This window comes from Mus musculus, chromosome 4, assembly GCF_000001635.26.
Source record: "Mus musculus strain C57BL/6J chromosome 4, GRCm38.p6 C57BL/6J".
NCBI lineage: Eukaryota > Metazoa > Chordata > Mammalia > Rodentia > Muridae > Mus > Mus musculus.
In genome coordinates this window covers 149,366,510-149,386,596 of record NC_000070.6, presented here as the reverse complement: position 1 = coordinate 149,386,596, position 20,087 = coordinate 149,366,510, and the positions used below count along the sequence as shown (strand labels likewise).

Genomic DNA, 20,087 nt, shown 5'->3' with positions numbered 1-20,087 from the left:
TTCTTTTTTGTTTGTTTGTTTGTTTGTTTTTATTTTTTTTGAGACAGGGTTTCTCTGTGTAGCCCTGACTGTCCTAGAACTCACTCTGTAGACCAGGCTGGCCTCGAGCTCAGAAATCTGCCTGCCTCTGCCTCCCAAGTGCTGGGATTAAAGGCGTGCGCCACCACTGCCTGGCCTAATTCTTTATTATTGAAAACAACAACAACAACAACAGTGTCTCATCCTGGAGCCCTACCATGTAGTACCAGAAATAGCTCCTTCCTTATGTTAGGCCTTAGTGCTTCCTCAGTGTCACCACTCTTGGACTTAGGGGCCACTGTTGAGTAAAGTTAGAGATACTTGAAGTCAAGTAGTTTGGTAACCAAGCTACCAAATGACCAATGAGCAGATAGCATGTACCGTGCAGATCAACCAGGCAGAGGGAGGACTCCCACCTGGCAGAGTGGAGCAGGGTTACAGGACTTCACCCTGCCGCTCAGCAGCATGCACTTCACAACTGAGTTGTTTATGAAACTTCCGGTTTCATAGTATTGATGAGTGAGTGAACTGAGTGAAGGGAGCCCACGGACTACTATTCTCTTCTAACCCAATTCCAGTGGTTAGAAGGATTCTAGGATGATGTTGAGTTTATCAGTAGCTATACCTGTTCCAAATATGTACACACTTAGTAATCTACCATCAGCGTATCATACAAGCGAAGGCTGACAGAGCGCTAGGCAGCAAATTGCCATACCTAAAACCATCCTAGAGGGATTCAGACATGTCTCTTTCGGCCAGAAATACATCAAGGAGAGGAAGAAGGTGACTAAGCAGACAGATTAAGCAATGCAGCCAGCAACCTTGATCTAATGAAAGTATAGGACTTTACATACTCTACAGGCCGAAAGCCACCAGAGTCAGAAATGTAAGGGCTGTGCGTTCTGACTTGTATGTCAAGCCAGAAAAGCAAGTCAGCTGGAGACAAGGTGACTGCTGGGGACAGAAGTGACTGCCGCAAATCCCACAGATCTTTAAAATGAGACATGGCGGAATAGTGTTCTCGTCAAGTGTCATCATGGGGGGTCGTCTGAATGCATGTGCCGGACAGTCAGTGCTGTAAAGACACTTGTGTTCTGCACTGTGTAAAAATAGCTTGTCCTGAAAATCCATTCTGCTGATTTCTTCGTTTTTGAAAGTGAGCCCAAGGAAATGATACCTTGGGAAAAACGACTGCAGCACGTAAGATGAACAGGACGCTTATGTGCTGCCAGTTTGGGAGGAGCTGCTAGACTTACAGGAAGAAGGGGGTGGGGGAGCCAGTGTTACTGTGCTTTCCTGACCAGTGAGCCTTGATGCTGGGAGTTTTAGAAAAGATGAACGACATGTTTGTCTTCTGTACTTAAAGCATGTCCCAGGTGGATGTGGATTCGGGAATTGAGAATATGGAGGTGGACGAGAACGACCGAAGAGAAAAACGGAGCCTGAGTGACAAGGTCAGTGATGGCAAAGGGCGCTCCGTTTCTCAGTGCTCGCTTGGCTAGCCTGCCCTAGCCAGAGCGTCTGTCTGTCTGTCTGTCTGTAGCTAGGCTTGTCCTTTTGAAGAATGCTTAGTCTCAGCCTTGCCCCGGAAAGTTCTCACTCCTCAGTCTGAGCTGGCTTGGAACTGGCAGTCCACCCGTGTCAGCTTCAGGTGCTGGAACTGAAGATCCCACAGTCCAACTTTAGTCTGCTTAGCAGCAGCAGCAGCAGCAGCAGCAGCAGCAGCAGCAGCAGAACTGGGCCCTTTTGTACAGTGAAACCCCTCCATTCTGCTTGGCTTGGCTGCATGTTTTTGAGGTCGGTCAGGTGGGTTGGGTTTTTTTGAGGTAGAAATCCTCCTGGGTAGCCCGGAACTCCTTCCTATCTAGACCAGGCTGCTCCCTGATGTGTGTGCCTGTTCAACGTGTGTGGGTATTAAAGACAGGCTGCCATGACTGGCTGGGTCCGCGCTTTCATAAGTAAAACTTAATTTTGTGGCAGCAAGTAAAAACTCAGGGAGGCCTTTCTGTTTATTTTCATTTGAGCTTTGTTCCCTAACCTCAGGTGGCTTGGGTTTGGGTGGCGCACGCCTTTAATCCCAGCACTTGGGAGGCAGAGGCAGGCGGATTTCTGAGTTTTAGGCCAGCGTGGTCTACAGAGAGAGTTCCAGGACAGTCAGGGTTACACAGAGAAACCCTGTTCAAAAAACAAAAACAAAACAGAAGTTGGACCTTAGCCTCCAGGTTGTCTCTATTCATGGAGTTCTTCATGTTTCTTTTATGTGATAATGTATTTGACATGTAATCAGTGAGACATGTTAACGTTTGTAAAATATCCTTGAGAGAAAATGGTTATATACCAACAACATGAACCTGGCGCTTGAGAGTTCCGTATAGCACAGCACAGTTAGTAGCGAGGGTGGCAGCACGCTCACGCCTCTGCTTTTCTGGCCAAACTTTTATGAATGAGGACATGAGCTTCATGGGACACTGATTTTGCAGCTACTTCCCCTGTCCACAAAATCTTACATGTAACTCTGCATGGCTTGAGACTTGGGTTGTGTAGACCAGGCTGGCCTTGCGTTCCCTGTGTCACCTGCCTGGCTAGATGGTTTTATGCATTTAAAAATATCCTTGTTAATAAATGAATCAGATCAGAACAAAATGTCTTAATGCATGTCTTCTACTACAGATTAACTCTCACATCCTCCCCACTAGGAGCCTTCTTCAGGTCCTGAGGTGTCTGAAGAGCAAGCCTTACAGCTGGTCTGTAAGATCTTCCGTGTCTCCTGGAAGGACCGCGACAGAGATGTCATCTTCCTTTCTTCTCTCTCTGCGCAGTTTAAACAGAACCCAAAAGAAGGTGGGACTCTTTGTCAGAGCAACTCCATACGGGATGTCAGGCCATGAGGGTCTCTGTCCTCTTGCTGTGGGACTGCAGTTCCTGTTACGGGGTGGGGACACAGCTGTGTGGTCACTTTCTTCCCTGAGAGTATTGCTAAGTGATTTTTAAAATTTGTTTTTATGTATGTGTGTGTGCTGTGTGTATGGTGCATATATCTATGCTCAGGTACCTCTGGAAGCTAGAAGAGAGCGTTAGATCCCTCCCTGGAGTTGGAGTTACACAGGGCTGTGAGGCACCCAGTGTGGGCGCTGAGGACCGAGGTGGGGTTCTGTGGAAGAGCAGCAAGCTTTTCTAACTGCTGAGCCATCTCTCCAGCCCTGATGTGTGATTTTACAGAAGAAAACTAAATAAGTGAATGGTTTTCCCTGTCTGGGGCAGGAAGTTTTCCTTTATGGTAGAAGACTCTTTGAGAAGACATCAGCTCCTGTAGGGTAGAAGCGTGCTGAGTGGGCCCCAAGACTCAGCTACCCGCTTGCATCTGTAGTGCAGCGAGCTTCTTTCTGCATGTCATTCATCTTCTAGGATCTGAATGCTTACCAGGCGATTTGTAGACAGTCGAGTGAGATCTTTTTATCAAATTACTTAGCAAACTAGAATATGATTATATTTTGTTGTCCTAGGGTTCTGTTTTAAGAGGTCAGCTGTGCTGACCTGTACTTAAAATAATCACATGCTTTGTAAGACAGCTTTATTGAGCACTGTGGCTTTAATTGCTTGCAGCAGGGCCAGTCAGTGTGCTGCAGGCTTTGTGCTTTGATTTACACTGGCATGTAATGCAGTTGCCGTGACTCTCTGCTCATGGGTGTATATCCCTGTTTTGTATAAGATGGGTTTTCACGGAAGCAGTCGCTGTTAGCGTGGGTTACTGTTACCTTTTACTTGGCCTGTCTTCTGCGAGGGAGTGAAATTTCTGTGTTCCTGGAAGGTGGGTCGGTTTCTGATGGGGTCGCCTCTTAGTACTTGTAGTTGTGAAGAGCTGAGCAGCCTTAGGTTTTAAAGACTTGCCACTGGATACTCTGGCTGTCAGCTCTAAGGATCTCACATCTCATAACGCCTTGTACACATCAGTTTGTGTCAACTTGACACAAGCAGGAGTTGTCACAGAGAATGAAGCCTCCCTTGAGGAAATGCCTCCATGAGAGCCAGCTGTAAGGCATTTTCTCAATTAGTGATCAAGTGGGGAGAGGGCCCAGCCCATTGTGGGTGGTGCCATCCCTGGGCTGATAGTCCTGGGTTCTATAAGAAAGCAAGCTGAGCAAGCCAGGGGAAGCAAGCCAGTAAGTAACATCCCTCCATGGCCTCTGCATCAGTTCCTGCTTCCTGACCTGCTTGAGTTCCAGTCCTGACTTCCTTGGTGATGAACAGCAGTATGGAAGTGTAAGCTGAATAAACCCTTTCCTCCCCAACTTGCTTCTTGTCATGATGTTTGTGTAGGAACAGGAACCCTGACTAACACATTATCTAACCAGATGAAACTGCCACAGAACAGGGCTTTGGTTCAGTGATATCCAGAATGTGTCCATAGATCAACAGTGATCAACTAGGATCTGCAAAGAATGAGAAAGGAGCTAGACTGTAGAATCTGCTTTAGAATCCAGAGGGTGGCTCAGTCTGGAGCCTTTCAGAGGCCCTTAGGAGCCTTGGACTCTGTAAAGTGTGTGCTGGCTGAGAAACACTAGCTCAGCTGCATGTGTTACGGTGTATGTATGTAGTAAGGGCAGATCTGGTAGCGACTGGCTCCTTCTACAGTTAACATTTATCAACAGTAGCTCCCTGACTGCACTCTAACTTGATTTCAATAAGATTTAATTTTGGGATAGTTTTATATTTATAGAAAATGATTGGAGGCCGTCCCGAGAGCTCATGCATACGCTTCCCTCAGTGTCCTCTCATGTAGCAGTCTGTACAGTAGACTGTGTGTGCCCAGACTCGGACAGGACTGTGCACTGAGCCAGTTCGATGGCTCCTCGGCCTGTTGGCCTGAGTGCCATCCCCAAGAACCCATGTGGGTGGATGGAAGGGTCTCTTGAAAGTTGTCTTCTTCTGCATGGCACTGTGCACATACACACACAGATGCAAATAAATATAAAATAATTTTTAGAAAAAAAATTACTGGGAACCACACCAGAGCTTTTTTGGGTTTCAGCTAAAATCCTTTCACTCTTGAGAATCCAATCCAGGATCCCAGCACACAGAATCAGAATCGGCCTGGCTCTTTGGCTTATTAGGATGGTATAAGTGAGGACCTATGAATAACCTGCTTTTCACTCTGCCTTCCCAACAGTGTTCTCTGATTTTAAGGATCTGATTGGCCAGATTTTAATGGAAGTACTGATGATGTCAACTCAGACACGAGATGAAAATCCATTTGCCAGTCTGACAGCCACATCCCAGCCCATCGCCACGGCAGCTCGGTCACCAGACCGCAATCTCATGCTGAACACTGGCTCCAGTTCAGGAACAAGCCCCATGTTCTGCAACATGGGCTCCTTCAGCACCAGCTCGTTGTCTAGGTCAGTGTGGTTCTCTGCTGTCTCACTGGTGGAAAACAGCTGTGACTGTTGAGTTCGGGTTCACAGGGCTGATCTGTGTCTCAGACATGTGGGAGGAGAGAGGGGGAAGGGGATGTGGCCATTGGATGTGGCTTTACCATTCCTTGGTTGGATTTCTTAGCATTCTGTGGTTAGGTTGTTGGTTAAATTTTAGACACACGTGGCTGTCTGTGCTACGGTACTCTTTGAAAGGGGTCACCGACATGAGTGTAGTGATTATAGAGGCTGGTCATTTTTCAAATGCTTATCTACTTAAATTCCTAGAGTGTGTAGTATAAATGTGCTATCCTTTAAAAACTGACACCCATTTTAGTTATCTCAAGTTTTTCTTTGATTTTTTTTTCCCTTCCCTCGGTCTCTCAACTAACTCAGCCTCTATGAAACGAGCCCCGCCCCCTCTGCCAGTTTATGGAGTTTTGTGCCAGCGCTCAGCCCATCCTTTGCCTTACCTTCCCACCCAGCCCCACAGGCGGCTATGCCTTCCCAGTCCCTTAGCCCCCATGGTGTAGCCCCACAGGCGGCTGTGCCTTCCCAGTCCCTCAGCCCCCATGGTGTAGCCCCGCAGGCGGCTGTGCCTTCCCAGTCCCTCAGCCCCCATGGTGTAGCCCCACAGGTGGCTGTGCCTTCCCAGTCCCTCAGCACCCATGGTGTAGCCCCGCAGGCAGCTGTGCCTTCCCAGTCCCTCAGCACCCATGGTGTAGCCCCGCAGGCGGCTGTGCCTTCCCAGTCCCTCAGCACCCATGGTGTAGCCCCGCAGGTGGCTGTGCCTTCCCAGTCCCTCAGCACCCATGGTGTAGCCCCGCAGGCGGCTGTGCCTTCCCCACCCCTCAGCCCTCATAGTACAGCTTCTGGAAATGCTGCCGGAAGCCAGCCCTCATCCCCGAGGTATCGGCCCTATACTGTCACGCACCCTTGGGGGTCTTCACCTTGCCCCACCCCACGATCCTCCATTCTGGCTAGCTCCCCAGGCTTCCCTTCCCACGCAAGTAGTCCCCGGGCTGTACCTGCCAGCTCCTCCAGACAGAGGCCCCGCAGCAGGGTCCCCGCCTTCCCACCTGCCTCGCCCAGTGCCGCCAGCAGACGTCCCTCCTCCCTGCGGATCTCTCCTAGGTATTTATTTGCAGGAGAGCTGCGTGTGTGTTTGCAGTGCAGGGAGAGGAAATTAACACGGTTTGGAAAGAACTGCTGTGTGACACTGACCTCAGTTGAATTCTGGGAGTCGCTGGGTTATTAACCTGTATCGCTCGCAAGCTGTGGTAGGCATGCGCCTGCCTCCATGATTCTGGCAGCCTTTTGTCCACGAGGAAGTGAAGACGCCCTTCCTCCCCTGTCATTCCTCCTGTCATCTGCACACAAAAACCAAGCACTCCACCTTCTTCTGTGATCTAGTCCTCGGAGACTCTGGTCAGTGTTTTGAGAAATGGGGCTCACAGGATGCCTTTTTGGACTGGGCCGGTGTCTGCTCTTTCTATGAGTCCTGCGTTTCTGTCTTGACGTCTGATTGCATGTAGTTCCAGTCTCTCAGAAAGCAGCAGCCGCAGCCCAGGAATCTGGTGGCCTCCTTTTTCAAATGTCCCTGGGTGTTTCTGTAACTCAGGACGTTGTGTTTCTGCATGTCAGTGCGTACAGCTTCCGAGTGTGACATTTACTTTAAATGACAGCCTGCAGCAGCAGCTTCCTCCTGTTCCCTCTATCCTCTGTCCCTGATGACCTTTTTTGCTTTTGTTGTGGTAGTATGTCCAACAGCCCTTTCTCCTTCCTCTTCCTCGAACTTTCTGGGGACAGTAGTGATGATGATGAAGAAGAAGATGAGGAGGAGTTGGATGAAGGTGGTGGTGATGATGATTTTTCTTATGTCCAGTTTGGGTCCAGGTACCGGCAGAATGGAGTCTTGCCCCTGCATGTGCTTCAGGTGCTTAGGGACTAACGTTAGTGAGCACTGCTGAGAGCTCTCTGCTTTGAGTCCAGACAGGGTAGTGTTAAGTGAGGAAGACTAGCAAGTGTGCACTGAAGTGAGAGGACCTTACCCTGGGAAGAAGTGACACATAGACGATTCGTTAAACTGGTAATTCAGCATATCTGCGTCATCTGTCACGTGCCTGGAGAGAGCGCTGAACTGCCATTCAGTCTTAAGCTCCCCTGCCCCCTGCTAGGAGGAGATGAGGGGCCTCCACTGCTCATTGCCAGTGCGTTCCTGAGTATGCTTGTGTAGATTGTAGGAGCTGAAGACTAGCACTGTGGTTTGGGGGTGTGTGGCCATTTCTTCCACATCACGCAGTCCAGTGTAACTGGGATTCTCTTTTTACATATGACCTTGAGTCTCCCTGAGCATCTCTTGAGTCTCAATTGAGCAGTGGCCTTTTGTTTCTGGGGCCACTCAATGCTCTCCCCCACTCTGAAAACTGGGTTAGAAACTGCATTTCTAGATGATTTGGGGCACACAAATTTAATGACCCTTTGTTTCTACATCTTCAACTGAATTTCCCTCTGGACCCACCCAGTTTGTGTTTGTGCCCAGTACAAATAACTCCAGGCTAGAAGTAGAGACTGCAGCAGGAGCTGGGCGCGCGTCATTAGGTTTGGCAGCTCCTGAAGAGAGAGAAGAATGTTGATGCGAGGTGACCCCAAAAGAGAGATGCTTATATTAGGTTGAATTTTTTATTACCTTTTCCCAAGCAGATATTACCAAAGGCCACTGTGTGTGTCTTGTGCCTGTAACGTCTGTGTGATGACAGCTCACACAGCAGACATCCCTAGGAGTGGCTTCCATACGTGGTAAAATGCTTCATTTGGTTTGGTTTGAGCTGTCTGTGGGCGAAATGTTTTGGTTAGTTCTTTAGCAGATCGCGTCCTGCTTTTACTGACACGTCCCTTTGTAGATTCCCTGTGTCCAGCCGTGCCCGAGCTCCAGGCTCTGTGCTTATCCACTGGCTGCGGTGTGACTGTGGATCGGTGCTTGTCCAGCATCGCCTGTGTGCTCTCTGTGATGGGACTTGGACTGGAGCAGCGGGAGGACGGCTGTGGTCTTTGAGTTTCATCTCTGCTGCTCAGGTTCTTTGTGTGGCTTCTGTTCTTGGACAGAAGGGCCAGCGTTTTTAGGCTCAGTTACAAGGTTACATTTTCATCAGTTGGCTCCAGCTTCTTTGGCTACACTGAAATGAGATATCTGGCCTGTCTATTGGAGATTACGAGTAGACTCCAGATAAAGTGTATGAAGATGGTTGCAGGATATAACACTAAACAAATCGAGAGTTTGAGGATACATGGAGGTCAGGACAGCAAGAGGTAGCAAAAGAACTTGTTTCTTTTTGAGTGGAATCTTTTTTCCTGCTTGTAGAATCCCATGTGACTCCATTGCACACAGCAGACGTCTGTGGGAGCATGTTTTGATTTATCTGTGGGATAAATTTATGTAGCTGAGGATGTCCTGTGACTTGGTATTGGGATTGTTAGCCAGAGCAATCAGAGCAGTAACAGAGAAACAAACAGGCTGTGAATAAGAAAGAAGTCAGATTTTCTTTTGTTTTGTTTTTTGAGACAGGGTTTCCTGGAACTCCTTCTGTAGACCAGGCTGGTCTTGAACTCAGAGATCCACCTGCCTCTGCCTGCTCAATGCTGGGATTAAAGGCGTGGCCACCACGTTCCCTGAAGTCAGATTATCTCTATGTACAGGAGATGTCGTTCTATAGCTTTCTCCTCCTCCTCCTCTTTGTTAAGATTTCTTTTATTTATTCTATGTGTAGGGTTGTCTTGTCTGCGTTTGTGTGTCTGTATCACATTGGTGGCTGGTTGGGGACTAGATTTACAGACAATTGTTAATAGTTGCTAACACGACAGTGCTGGGAATTGAACTTAGGTCTCTGGAAGAGCAGCTGGTGTACTTTATCTCTGAGCCGTTTCCTCAGCCTGATTCTGTAGCTATTTAAAACTGTATTATTTCATGTGTCTGTGCCTCTGTGTGTGTGTGTGTGTGTGGGTGTGTGTGTGTGTGCACTTAGAAGCATGTAGGTGCTTTTGGAGGCCAGAATAGGTTGGAACTGGAGTTAGAGATGGTTGTGAGCAGCCATGTGGGTGCTGGGAACCAAACCTGGTCTTCTGGGAGAGCAACCAATACCTTTAACCATCTCTCCATCTCTGTGATCTATGTTAACCCAACCAGAAAGCTGCAAAGTTTACTAGCACTTTAAGTGAAGTCGTGGGATGCAGGAAAATGAGTCATTTTTCTGTATAATAGAATGATCATGTTAAGAAAGAAAGCTAAAAAGCAGTCCCACAGAGCAGTCTTTCAGAGGTAAGAAATAAATCACCTTGGAAAAATAGTGCTGCCTCTCAGGAAAGGGCTTGTATGCTGACAGCCTTGAAGACACTCCTTGTTTGAAGGTCGTCAGAGTTCATGTTGTGGAAGGACTTTAATACCTACAGATCATTTTATTAAGTAAGCCAGGCCCAGAAAGACAAATAACACTTTCTCCCTCATATGCAGAATCTAGACTTAAAACTAAAGACTTGGTGGCTGGGAGTGGCTCAGCAGTTGCGAGCACATACTACGCTTGCACATGCATACACATGCTCTCACACTCGTACACAAATGTGCACACAGAAATACACATTAAATGAATAAATGTAATTTTTTTTTAAAACAGCGCGGGGGAGGGGGGTAGGGGGGTAAGAATTGTCTCAGGGAAGAGTCCATAAGGCTGTAAGGGAAGGCTTATCTTGTCTTACCGCCCTGAGGACTCCTATCCTCTCTTGTTGCAGAGAGCTGTGCAGTTTGCCACTTACTTTCCTCAAGGCTTGGGCTCCAGTGTCATCTCCTCAGGGGCTAACGTCTGACTGTAGCGACCTAGGGACGAAACAGTCCCGTGCCTACTCGTGCAACTTCCCAGTGCTGCGCCACACCCAGTCTCTGCCTTTATTCACTGACAGCCTTCATCTGTGTCATTCATTGTAGAGTCCCTGGACTATGAACGGTGCACACAGTGGTCCCGTGTGCACATTTGTAGAGTGAATCGGCTGGTGTGAACTTGATTAACTCTGGGCCTTAGCTTGAGAAAATACAGAATTTCAAGGTCTATACATAAGAGCTTGGTAAATGGGAGGCTTGAGAGATGGCTGAGTCGGGGTGCACGCCTGGGAACCTGGGTTTGTCCCATAGATGTGCTTAGAACAAACTTGGTGCGGCAGTGTGGCACATGGGTGTGGTTTGAGTGCTGGCGAGGAAACGCAGGCAGAAGGATGTCCAGTGCATTCAGTGAGCTCCCGAGGGTACAGCATTCAGTGGTGAGCACACACAGACACGCACGCACACTCACACGCACACTCATAGGCACGCGTGCGCTGGAGTAGAAAGAACACTCCAGGTAAATGGAAATGTGAGTATTCCCATTAGAGAAGGAAACACACAGGATCCTGTAAGACGCAGGTGATTGTTATTGGTACATTTGAAATGTAATTTGGTCTGCCTGGACATGAGATGTGTGTTATTTTTGAGAATATTTTCATTGTTTGGGATATTCTGTTACACTCCTGTTCTAGGAGGTAGTTACCTGATTAGCACCTCACAGTGCTGACTGACTCAGACTGCTGATGTCGTTATTAGAAAATGCTGGTGTAAGTTTTTAACCTGTCCCTTCTTGGGACTTAAATATGAAACGTTTCTAGGATCTTAGGATGTCAGAGCTGTGCAAGGATCATGAGTGTGGAGGCTGGGGACCTGCTGTGTCGTCAGTACTGGTGGTTATCCTTCCTCAGCCTCCTCACCTGCTGAGCAGCGGGACCATCCCACTGCCGCTGACGTCCCCTCGGCTGTGCTCCTGACGAGGTTAATGTGCTGAGAGTCTGTGCTGAGTATCTTTGCCGTCATTTTGACCTCTGACTGTTGACTTGGCGTTGATGAGACTGGGATCATGGTTTCCTTGGGTACTTTGAGTACTGATAGAGCTAGTATTTTCTCTCTCTGTCTGTGTTGGGTTAAAGGTTCATCTCACCTTTATCCCCCTTCTGATGTAAATCCGCTAATTGCTTGCTGTCTGATTCATGAATCATCTCTTAGCTTTGAAAATTCCTTGATATTTCCTCAGGTCTCGCAGAGGATGGATAGACTTCTACATACTTGGTCATCTTAGGCATCTGCCCGTCTGCCCGAGTGCAGAGATCACAGGTGTAAGCCGGTGCACCGGTCACCTGCCACTTCACGTTCTAGGGGAACACTTGCAGTGTCGTGGTTGTTCAGTGGAGTGTATTGCTGAGAGCTGTTTGTAACTCGAGCCACAGCTGCCTGAGCCCACGCCACAGGTGCTTCATACCCTCAGGCACAAGTCACGTGCTCATCTGGGTGCCATGTCACACTCCGTGCAGCTGGCAAGGATCTCCTGGCATCAAATGTTAACTTTTTAATTTTTTTTTAAACTTCAGAAAGTGTTTGAATGTGTGCTTATCAGGAAATAGTTTAAAATTTTCATTTTAACCACCAAGTTATGTTTTCACTGACTTATGTGAGAGCTGCTACAAGGACAATGACTGAATTACACATAGGAGCAGGGCTATATTAGCAAAGCCTTTGGATTGTGCAGTGAACATAATCAGGGAGTCCCAGGTAAAACTCAGGCTGCTGTGGGTCAGGCAGGCTTTCCCCGTGAACTTCCCAGGGCTTGCTCTATCAGCACGCTTGTGGTAGGTTTGAATCCACTGTTGGGTGCCTGTCTCCTGCGCTTCACACTGTTCCTGCTTCTGCTGTCCAGCCAGTTGGGACCTTCCAGAGTGTGGCTTAGTGAGTAAGGCACACCTGAACACTCCTTGCCGCTGTGAGGATGAACGTACTCTGCTTCAGCGTCTCCAGGCCACCGCGTCTGCTGTTGTCCTAGGTCTGGCTAGGTGCTCTGCAGCCCGGAGGCCTGCCCCGTCCCTAGACTTCCCCTCAGCCTCATTCTTTCCTTTTAAAAATGTTAACACACTGGAGTTAGATTACAGTAATTCGGGTTTGTTAGTCCCTGGGGGACAGCCTTGATTTTGCAGCATGGTTTCTTGTGCACTGAGTCACCTCCACACCCCACTTCCATTCTCACGTCTGCTGTATGTGTTTCCCCAAATGCCAAGGGGAGTTAAGCGCACATTTTCCAAATGTAGTTACGCTTGTCTCTCTGACTGAGTGTGTAGCCTATTGTTGTTCTCTCAGTTCTTAATTGGATCTCTTAGTTCCTGTGCTTTGTCTGGGTGGGGTTGAAGGAGAGATGTCAAGTCCTGCTGTCTCCCATCTCTGTCATCTTCCATAGGGGATATTTTTGCCTAACTTTCCCCCTTTATTTCAGAATTTCCTGCTTCTTCCTTTGTCTTCATCTCTTCGTGATTTTTGTGTTAAGTACAAACACAAAAATCAGTGTGGTACTGGAACATCCGTTTTGTTGGAGATTAACCTCAGCTTCTTTGTCCAGTATCCTTGGACCTCACCATTGTGCTGCTTGGCCTTTGTCTGGGAATAGTTATTATATATATTATATAGTAGTAGCAGGGCTCCACAGCGCCCCCTGCAGGTGTAGTGGAAGTTCTTGTTGCAGGGAACAAGCTAAGCTGGTACCACGCCCTGAGTCCGCTTACTCTTTGTGCAAGATTTTTGTTTATTTGGTTTTCACTGATTTGCTTTTCCTTGTTCACTGAAATTTCTGAAAATTCAATAGCAAACACATTCATTTTTCCTTCCAACTTGGCATTCTCTGGCCTGTTGTGATGCTGTGAAGTCTCTTCAGGTCTGTGTAGACATCTTGAGGATGAGAGTGGTACCCTAGTAGTCACTTGGAGCATCTCTCCTAACGTGAGAGACTATAGCACTGTCTGCCCAAGTGGTGCCACTCGTTTTGGCTCATGAACCTGTGGTGACTCCAGCCTGCTCAACGCTCAGCAGCAGTTTCTAGTCCTTCCGATTTGTAAGTTAGCATCCCCAGCAAGGCCAGGTCGCCCTGACAGGCTAGGGTGTTTCCCAGACATCATTGGTTGGCCTGGGCGCAGACAAAGCAGCAATGAGCTGCAGTGTGGCTGCATGGGGAAATTGTGCTTCACCGTGGGTGCAGGCTTCTAACCGGCTTTCTGCTGCAAAGTGGCCAGCTGTGCTCTAGAAAGCTGTGCTCTAGGAGTGGTACTGAAGAGGAAAGCATTGTCAATCTGTTTTCTCTTCTCCAAAGTTTGGGAGCCTCTGGTGGAGCAAGTAACTGGGATTCGTACAGTGACCATTTCACCATTGAAACCTGCAAAGAGACGGACATGCTGAACTACCTCATCGAGTGTTTTGACCGAGTTGGAATAGAGGAAAAAAAAGCACCAAAGGTACTGCGGAGCTTATTTATGCCTGTGCTGACCCCTGCGCAGGAGCAGCTCTTAGGGCCTGTCTGTGAGAACGGAATCTAGTCCTGGAGAACTCACAGCACCTTGTAGACCTTATGCCAGAGCTCCGCTGTGAGTGGGCGCGCCTGGGCTCTGGAGTCTGTCCTCTCCTCTGTCTGCCCATGATGTCCGTGGTCCTGATAATTGCTGATTGTGTCAGTTTTCCAGTGCTAGCACAGAATGTCCAGGAAGCTCAAAGCAAGAAAGGTGTATTACGCTCACAGGTCCTTAAATCCATCACCAAATGAGTCCATTGTTTCTGGGATATGGTGAGCATCTTTGTAGACAGGTGTGGTACAGCTAAATTGCTGTTGTCATGGTGACCAAGGAGCAAAGGAAAGCAGAGGAAGTCCTGGGATGAGCTAGCTAGACTGCTCAGCCACACTCTAATTGACCTGCTTCCTTTCATGAGGCCTTACCTGCCAATCCTACCGTATCATCAGTCAGTGCATTGCTGAAGCTAGAGCCACAGCTCTGGTGCCCCTTCACCCCTCAAAAAATGCCCATCAGCTAGAAACCAAGCCTATAACATAAGAAGTCCTCCAGGGGCATATTTCTATTGAAACCATACTGCTAGGTGCCTGAGATAACCATACAAACATCCGACATTACAGAGCATCCGTTCCCTGGACTGCAGCAACTGTTACAGTCCATGAGCTTGGATTTTCACAGTTGCCCAGTGAGTCCCCACAGCCGCATGAGTGAGTGATACTCCTCAGAGGTGAAGCTGCAGTTGTACAAGCTGCAGGACCATGCTAAGACAAGGAAGTAGCCCCAGCCCTGTTTTTGAGACATCGTCTCTCTGTGTAGCCCTGGGTGGCCTTGAACACAGAGATCCACTTGCATCTGGAAGCTGAGATGGAGGTGTGCACCACCACGGCCGGCACCTTCCGCTGTCTCATTCCATATCCCCTCATTCACATCTCACTGATACCAGACTGACGTTAGAAACTGATGTCCTTGGGGGCTAGAGAGGTAGATCAGCGGTTAAGAGCACCCACTGCTCTTCCAGAGGTCCCGAGTTCAATTCCCAGCACCCACATGGTGCCTCACAACCATCTGTAATGAGATCGGATGCCCTTTTCTGGTGTGTCCGAAGACAGCTACAGTATACTCATATACATAAAAGAAATAATTCTTTAAAAATTTTAAAAGAGATCACATTTAAAAAAAAGAAAAAGAAACTGTTGTTCGTAATCTCAGCAAAAGCAAACAAATGCTGGGTGTGGTCCCGGGAGCCTGGGACAGGAGGATTGCTCTAGATGGAGATCCACCTGGGCTACTGTACAAAAGACTCTGCCTCAGAGTGTGTTATAACTCCGCCCAAAAGGAAATGGAGTGGGTGTGCCCTGTGGCTCTGCCGTCTTCTCTGGTTAACCTCGGTACAGTGGGCACACCTGCCTTACTTGGTCCATTAGGAGCACAGGGTGAGAGAAGCAGGCCATTTCATAGCCATGCCTCTGCTCCCAGCCTTTTTGGTTCTTTATGCTGACTGTTGTCTCTCTTCTCAGATGTGCAGCCAGCCAGCAGTCAGCCAGCTTCTGAGCAACATCCGCTCGCAGTGCATCTCCCACACCGCACTAGTGCTACAAGGTTCCCTCACACAGCCCAGGTATGACGGACGACACTCGGTTGCTGTGCTTCTGGGTGGGTAGGGAAGGCCAGCGCTCAGTGCCTGTCAGCCGCCAGTTGTTTTATACCATGGTGAGAACTCTGGGTCCTGTATTGTGACTGTCTCTCAGTCCTCAGAGCTCGGGCTGGAGAGATGACTCAGACTTAAGGGCACTGGCTGCTCTTGCCAAGGACTTGGGTTCAATTCCCAGCATCCACATGATGGGGCGTAGTATCTGTAACCCCAATTCCAGTAGATCTGATGCCCTCTTCTGGCCTCTTTGGACACTGTACACATGTGGTGTCGTACAGAAACATACATACATGCAGGAACAACATGCGATAAACATACAGCCACCTAAGGATAGCGAGGTATTTAGGAGTAAAGATGCACTTCCTCCTCGTAGAAACGGTGGAAATAAAATGTTTTCTTCATTTTCTAAGTAGTACGGAACATTTTAAAAAAAGAAGTTATTTATTTATTTATTTATTTATTTATTTTATATATATATGTGTGTATATATATTTTAAGATTTATTTATTTTTATTATATATAAGTACACTGTAGCTATCTTCAGACACTCCAGAAGAGGGAGACAGATCTCATTACGGATGGTTGTGAGCCACCATGTGGTTGCTGGGATTTGAACTTCGGACCTTCGGAAGAGCTGTCGGGTGCTCTTACCCACTGAGCCATCTCACCAGCCCTATTTATTTTTTAAGAGTTCTCTATACTTTGAAATATGTAGAGCCAAGGCAAAATATCGATAATTTAATATCTAGTGCTTGGGATCATTGTCTGTTTTTGACAAAATAACGACATTCCATGTGCTTCCACATTGATTGTTACTAGGTACTAGAGAACAACGGGGGTGGGGGCCAGGTGAGGAGGGACATTATCTATAGTCCTAGCATTCAGGAGTCAGAGGCAGGAGGAGCAACACCAGCACAAGGCCAGTCTGGCCTATATAGGAAGTTGCAGGCCCGCCTGTGTTTCATATTGAGACCCTGTCTCATAAAAACAAGATAAACCAAAGTACAGTTGTAGGGAAAATATTTGGGATAATTTGCTATAATTTGTCTTTTTCAGAAAGTTTTGTATAGCTCTCAAGGTTAATAAAAGATTGCATATTTCATTCATTCATTCATTCATTCATTCATTCATTTATGCCAGGGGTGGAGGCCTTTAGTCCTAGCACTTAGGAGGCAGAGGCAGGTAGACTCTATGAGTTCAAGGTCAGCTTGGTCTATACAGCGAGTTCCAGGACATCCAGGGCTACCCAAAGAAACCCTGTCTTGAAAAACAAAAATAAGACAATACAAAATTTTATTTATGAGTATGTGTATTTTTCTGCTTGTATTCTTGTGTATTCCATGCATGCCTGGTGGCCATAGAGGCCAGAAGAGGGCACTTTATCCCCCCACCCCCCGCAGCTGGAGTTAGCAACGATTGCTGCCATGTCACTGCTGGGAATTGAACCCAGGGCCTTTGGAAGAGCCGTCAGTGCTCTTAACTGCTGACATCACATTTCTCCAGCCCTATATTTCATGTCTATCATGTAAAAACAGCTAAAGGAAAAATGGAAAAAAATGGGATTCTTTTTTTTAATTTTGGTTATTGCCTGTACTATAACCACATGGTTTTTAATCTTTTCAAAATGGAAGAAAATTAGGCCGTATAGTACCACATGTCTGTAATCTCACAGCACTGGGGAGATCGATGCGGGATTGACTACTAGTTTGACCTTCGTGGGCTCCGTAGCAAAACCTTGTCTTTAAAATCCAACTAACTAAGCTGGATGAATTGGCACATGCCTTTACTCTCAGCATTTGGAAGGTACAGGCAGGTAGATCTCTGAATGCAAAGCCATCCTAGTCCAGGGAGTTCCAGGACAGCCAGGGCTACCCAGAAAAACCTTGTTTTTTTTGTTTGTTTGTTTGCTTATTTTTTGAGACAAGGTTTCACTGTGTAGCTCTGGCTATCCTGGCTATGTAGACCAGGCTGGACTGGAACTCAGAGATCTACCCCTGTTTCCTGAGCGCTGAGATTAAATGTGACACTGCTGTCGCTGCTAACAATTGAGGAACCTTACCAAACCAAACCAAACCAAACAATAATAAAATCTCCACAAAACCAAGTCACAGAAAAAAAGAAAAGGAATTTGAAAGAGATTATGGCTATTTTTTTTCTTCAATGTAGATGAGACATAACGAGGATTTTTTATTTTTAATTTAACAAAATTAGATTCACTTATGAGCCTTTGTGTGTGCTTGTGGGTGCTCTTAGAGGTCAGAAAAATGAGTTGAGATCTCCTGGCACTGGAATTACAAACCGTTGTGAGCCACCACAGGGGTGCTGGGAATCAAACAGGTCCTCTGCCAGCTCAGCCAGTATTCTCACTGCTGAGCTGTCTCTCTGGACCCATAATTGATTTTTTTAATGCATTTATTATTTATCTTCCATTGCTGAGGATCCCGGCCTAGGGCTCTCCGTACGCTAAACAAGTGACGTACCTCCCAGCCCCTAATGCTTCATTTAGAAAGACTTGTTGTCTTTGCAGTTTCCACTGATGTCTCCTTTAAAAGGCCAGATGTCACCATTGTCAGGAAGGTCATGCTTTGCCTAAGTAATGGTTGTACAGCAGTGTTTGGTAGGTTTTGTGTTTCCGTGACGACGGGCGGCCTGTGCGGCCATGGCATTCCACACGCTCCCATCACAGCCCTTGCTCTTCCTGCATCTGCAGGTCCTTGCAACAGCCATCCTTCCTCGTGCCGTACATGCTCTGCAGGAACCTCCCGTACGGCTTCATTCAAGAGCTGGTGAGGACCACTCACCAGGATGAAGAGGTGTTCAAGCAGGTATGCTCCAGCTTTTAGCTAAGTGCCCCTCTGCTGTTAGATACTCCACGGCATGGGGTAGGGGCGAGACTCATGAAGCCCCACCTCTCCATGAAGTTAGTGGGGGCTGCAGACTGGAAAGATAGATACCTTCTTGAGTGATAAAGCCACTGGTAAGGTGGGAAAGGAAGGGAGGGGAAGGAAGAGGCGACCGGGGCCTGAAGTTAAGAGGAAGAAGAGAATGAATGGAGTGGGAAGGAGACGCAGGCATGTGATGGGGTGAGGGTGATAAAAGTGCTTTTATGTGCGTGTACAAAAAGGCCGTCATGAAACCCATCATAGGTAACATGTGCTAAAAAGGAAATAAATAAGAAGGCCCTAGATCTCACTGCGGGCATTGTCGGCTGGCAGCACGCCTTCGCCTTGCTTTCTGTCTGTACACTCATAACTCTTGGTTTAAAGACCGTCGGCTTCTTACGTTTGTAAAAGCACAGTCCAGGCCTTTGACCCAGCACTCTCCAGTCCGAGGCAAGTAAGTCTCTATGGGTTTGAAACCAGCCTGGCCTATACGGTTAAGTTCCAGGCTAGACTTCATCTCATTGGGGGGCTAGGGGGGTCAGGGGGAGAAGGAAGGAAGAAAGAACAATTCAGGATTCAAGAAGAAAAACTCTCTGTAAAGCGGTTCTACTCTGCAGTTGGTGACCTCGGTCTTTGGTGGTGTCTTGTGGACACAGGAACAATAAGGGAGCACCTGAGCTGCTCATCTTTAGGCGAATCCGGAAATTCGCGTGGGAAAACGTCATTGTCTCTGGAGAGTTAAGAGAGGCAGCCTTTGGGGGGGGGGGGTGACCCTTAATTAGAAGGATTTTCTTTTTTCGTACAAGCCAGCAATGAAGAACCCAGAGTAACTTTAAAATCAGGTCAAAAATTAGCTGAAGGGACATTTTGTGCTTATTTTATTGATAAACTTATGCTGAGACCATAATAAAGTGACCTTAGGTGGCTTTGTAAAGGACATGGCATGAACTCAGTGGCAGCAAACAGCACAGATAGGCCTCTGAGTCACAGAAAGCTGGTGCTCTCTCGGGCTGGCTGGCTGGCGTGAGTGCTGTTGTCTTCCTGTGTTTGAGGTTTCTTTGGAGAGAATGCGAAGGAAAGGGACTGGAGACCCCAGACCACGTCCTGCCTTTTACCTAACAGGTGCGGCAACTATGACCTGGCTAAGTCCTTGACTGGAATTTCTACTTCCTCTAATGTTTGAGTGATGTTTCCAAATGAACAAACAGAAGTAAATAGCAACTTAATGTAAGGGCTGGAGATTAGCGTTGAAGCTTCTATCTCCCCTGGAGGCTCTTACTTGGAAATAAAAGAGTAACGTTTAGTATGCAGGTCACAACAACAGTATGGTGCCTAGGCAGGCAAGCTGTCTCTAGGCAGAAATGCTTGCTTTGTAAGCCTGACGGCTTGAGTGTGGTTCCTGAACCCGAAAGGGAAGACACCTAATAGTTGCCCTCTGATCTCACATTCATATGCACACATACCTACTTATACAACATATTATATGAACACAGTAAGATTAAAATTTAAAAATAGAATCCTTGATGATAACAATTTATGCTTATTCATATTTTGCCTGTTTATTATCAATTAAACTCTTACTTACACAGGAGGATAACTCTACTAAAAAAAGTAAATTTTAAATATTTTTTGGATGGACAGTTAATGGCGTTTATCTGTGTGACTGTAGAAGTTTTGCCTTCTTGATTGCGGTTCTGGCATCTCTTGCCTGTGTTGAGTGTTTTCAGATTGCTT

The 20,087-nt window shown here is 47.3% G+C and overlaps 1 protein-coding gene across 3 annotated transcripts in view; it reads left to right on the top strand.

The window, feature by feature from the left end:
* Nucleotides 1-20,087, top strand: part of Ube4b (ubiquitination factor E4B) — a 99,746-nt gene that overhangs the window by 41,565 nt on the left and 38,094 nt on the right. For 2 of the 3 annotated variants that reach the window (XM_006539088.4, XM_006539089.3), the window contains exons 4-10: nt 1,385-1,472; nt 2,715-2,859; nt 5,186-5,414; nt 5,826-6,563; nt 13,628-13,769; nt 15,338-15,438; nt 18,182-18,296. In XM_006539088.4, coding sequence (XP_006539151.1) covers nt 1,385-1,472; nt 2,715-2,859; nt 5,186-5,414; nt 5,826-6,563; nt 13,628-13,769; nt 15,338-15,438; nt 18,182-18,296 — 1,558 coding nt within the window. The remainder of the gene's footprint in view (nt 1-1,384; nt 1,473-2,714; nt 2,860-5,185; nt 5,415-5,825; nt 6,564-13,627; nt 13,770-15,337; nt 15,439-18,181; nt 18,297-20,087) is intronic. The other variant, NM_022022.3, reaches the window with a different exon arrangement.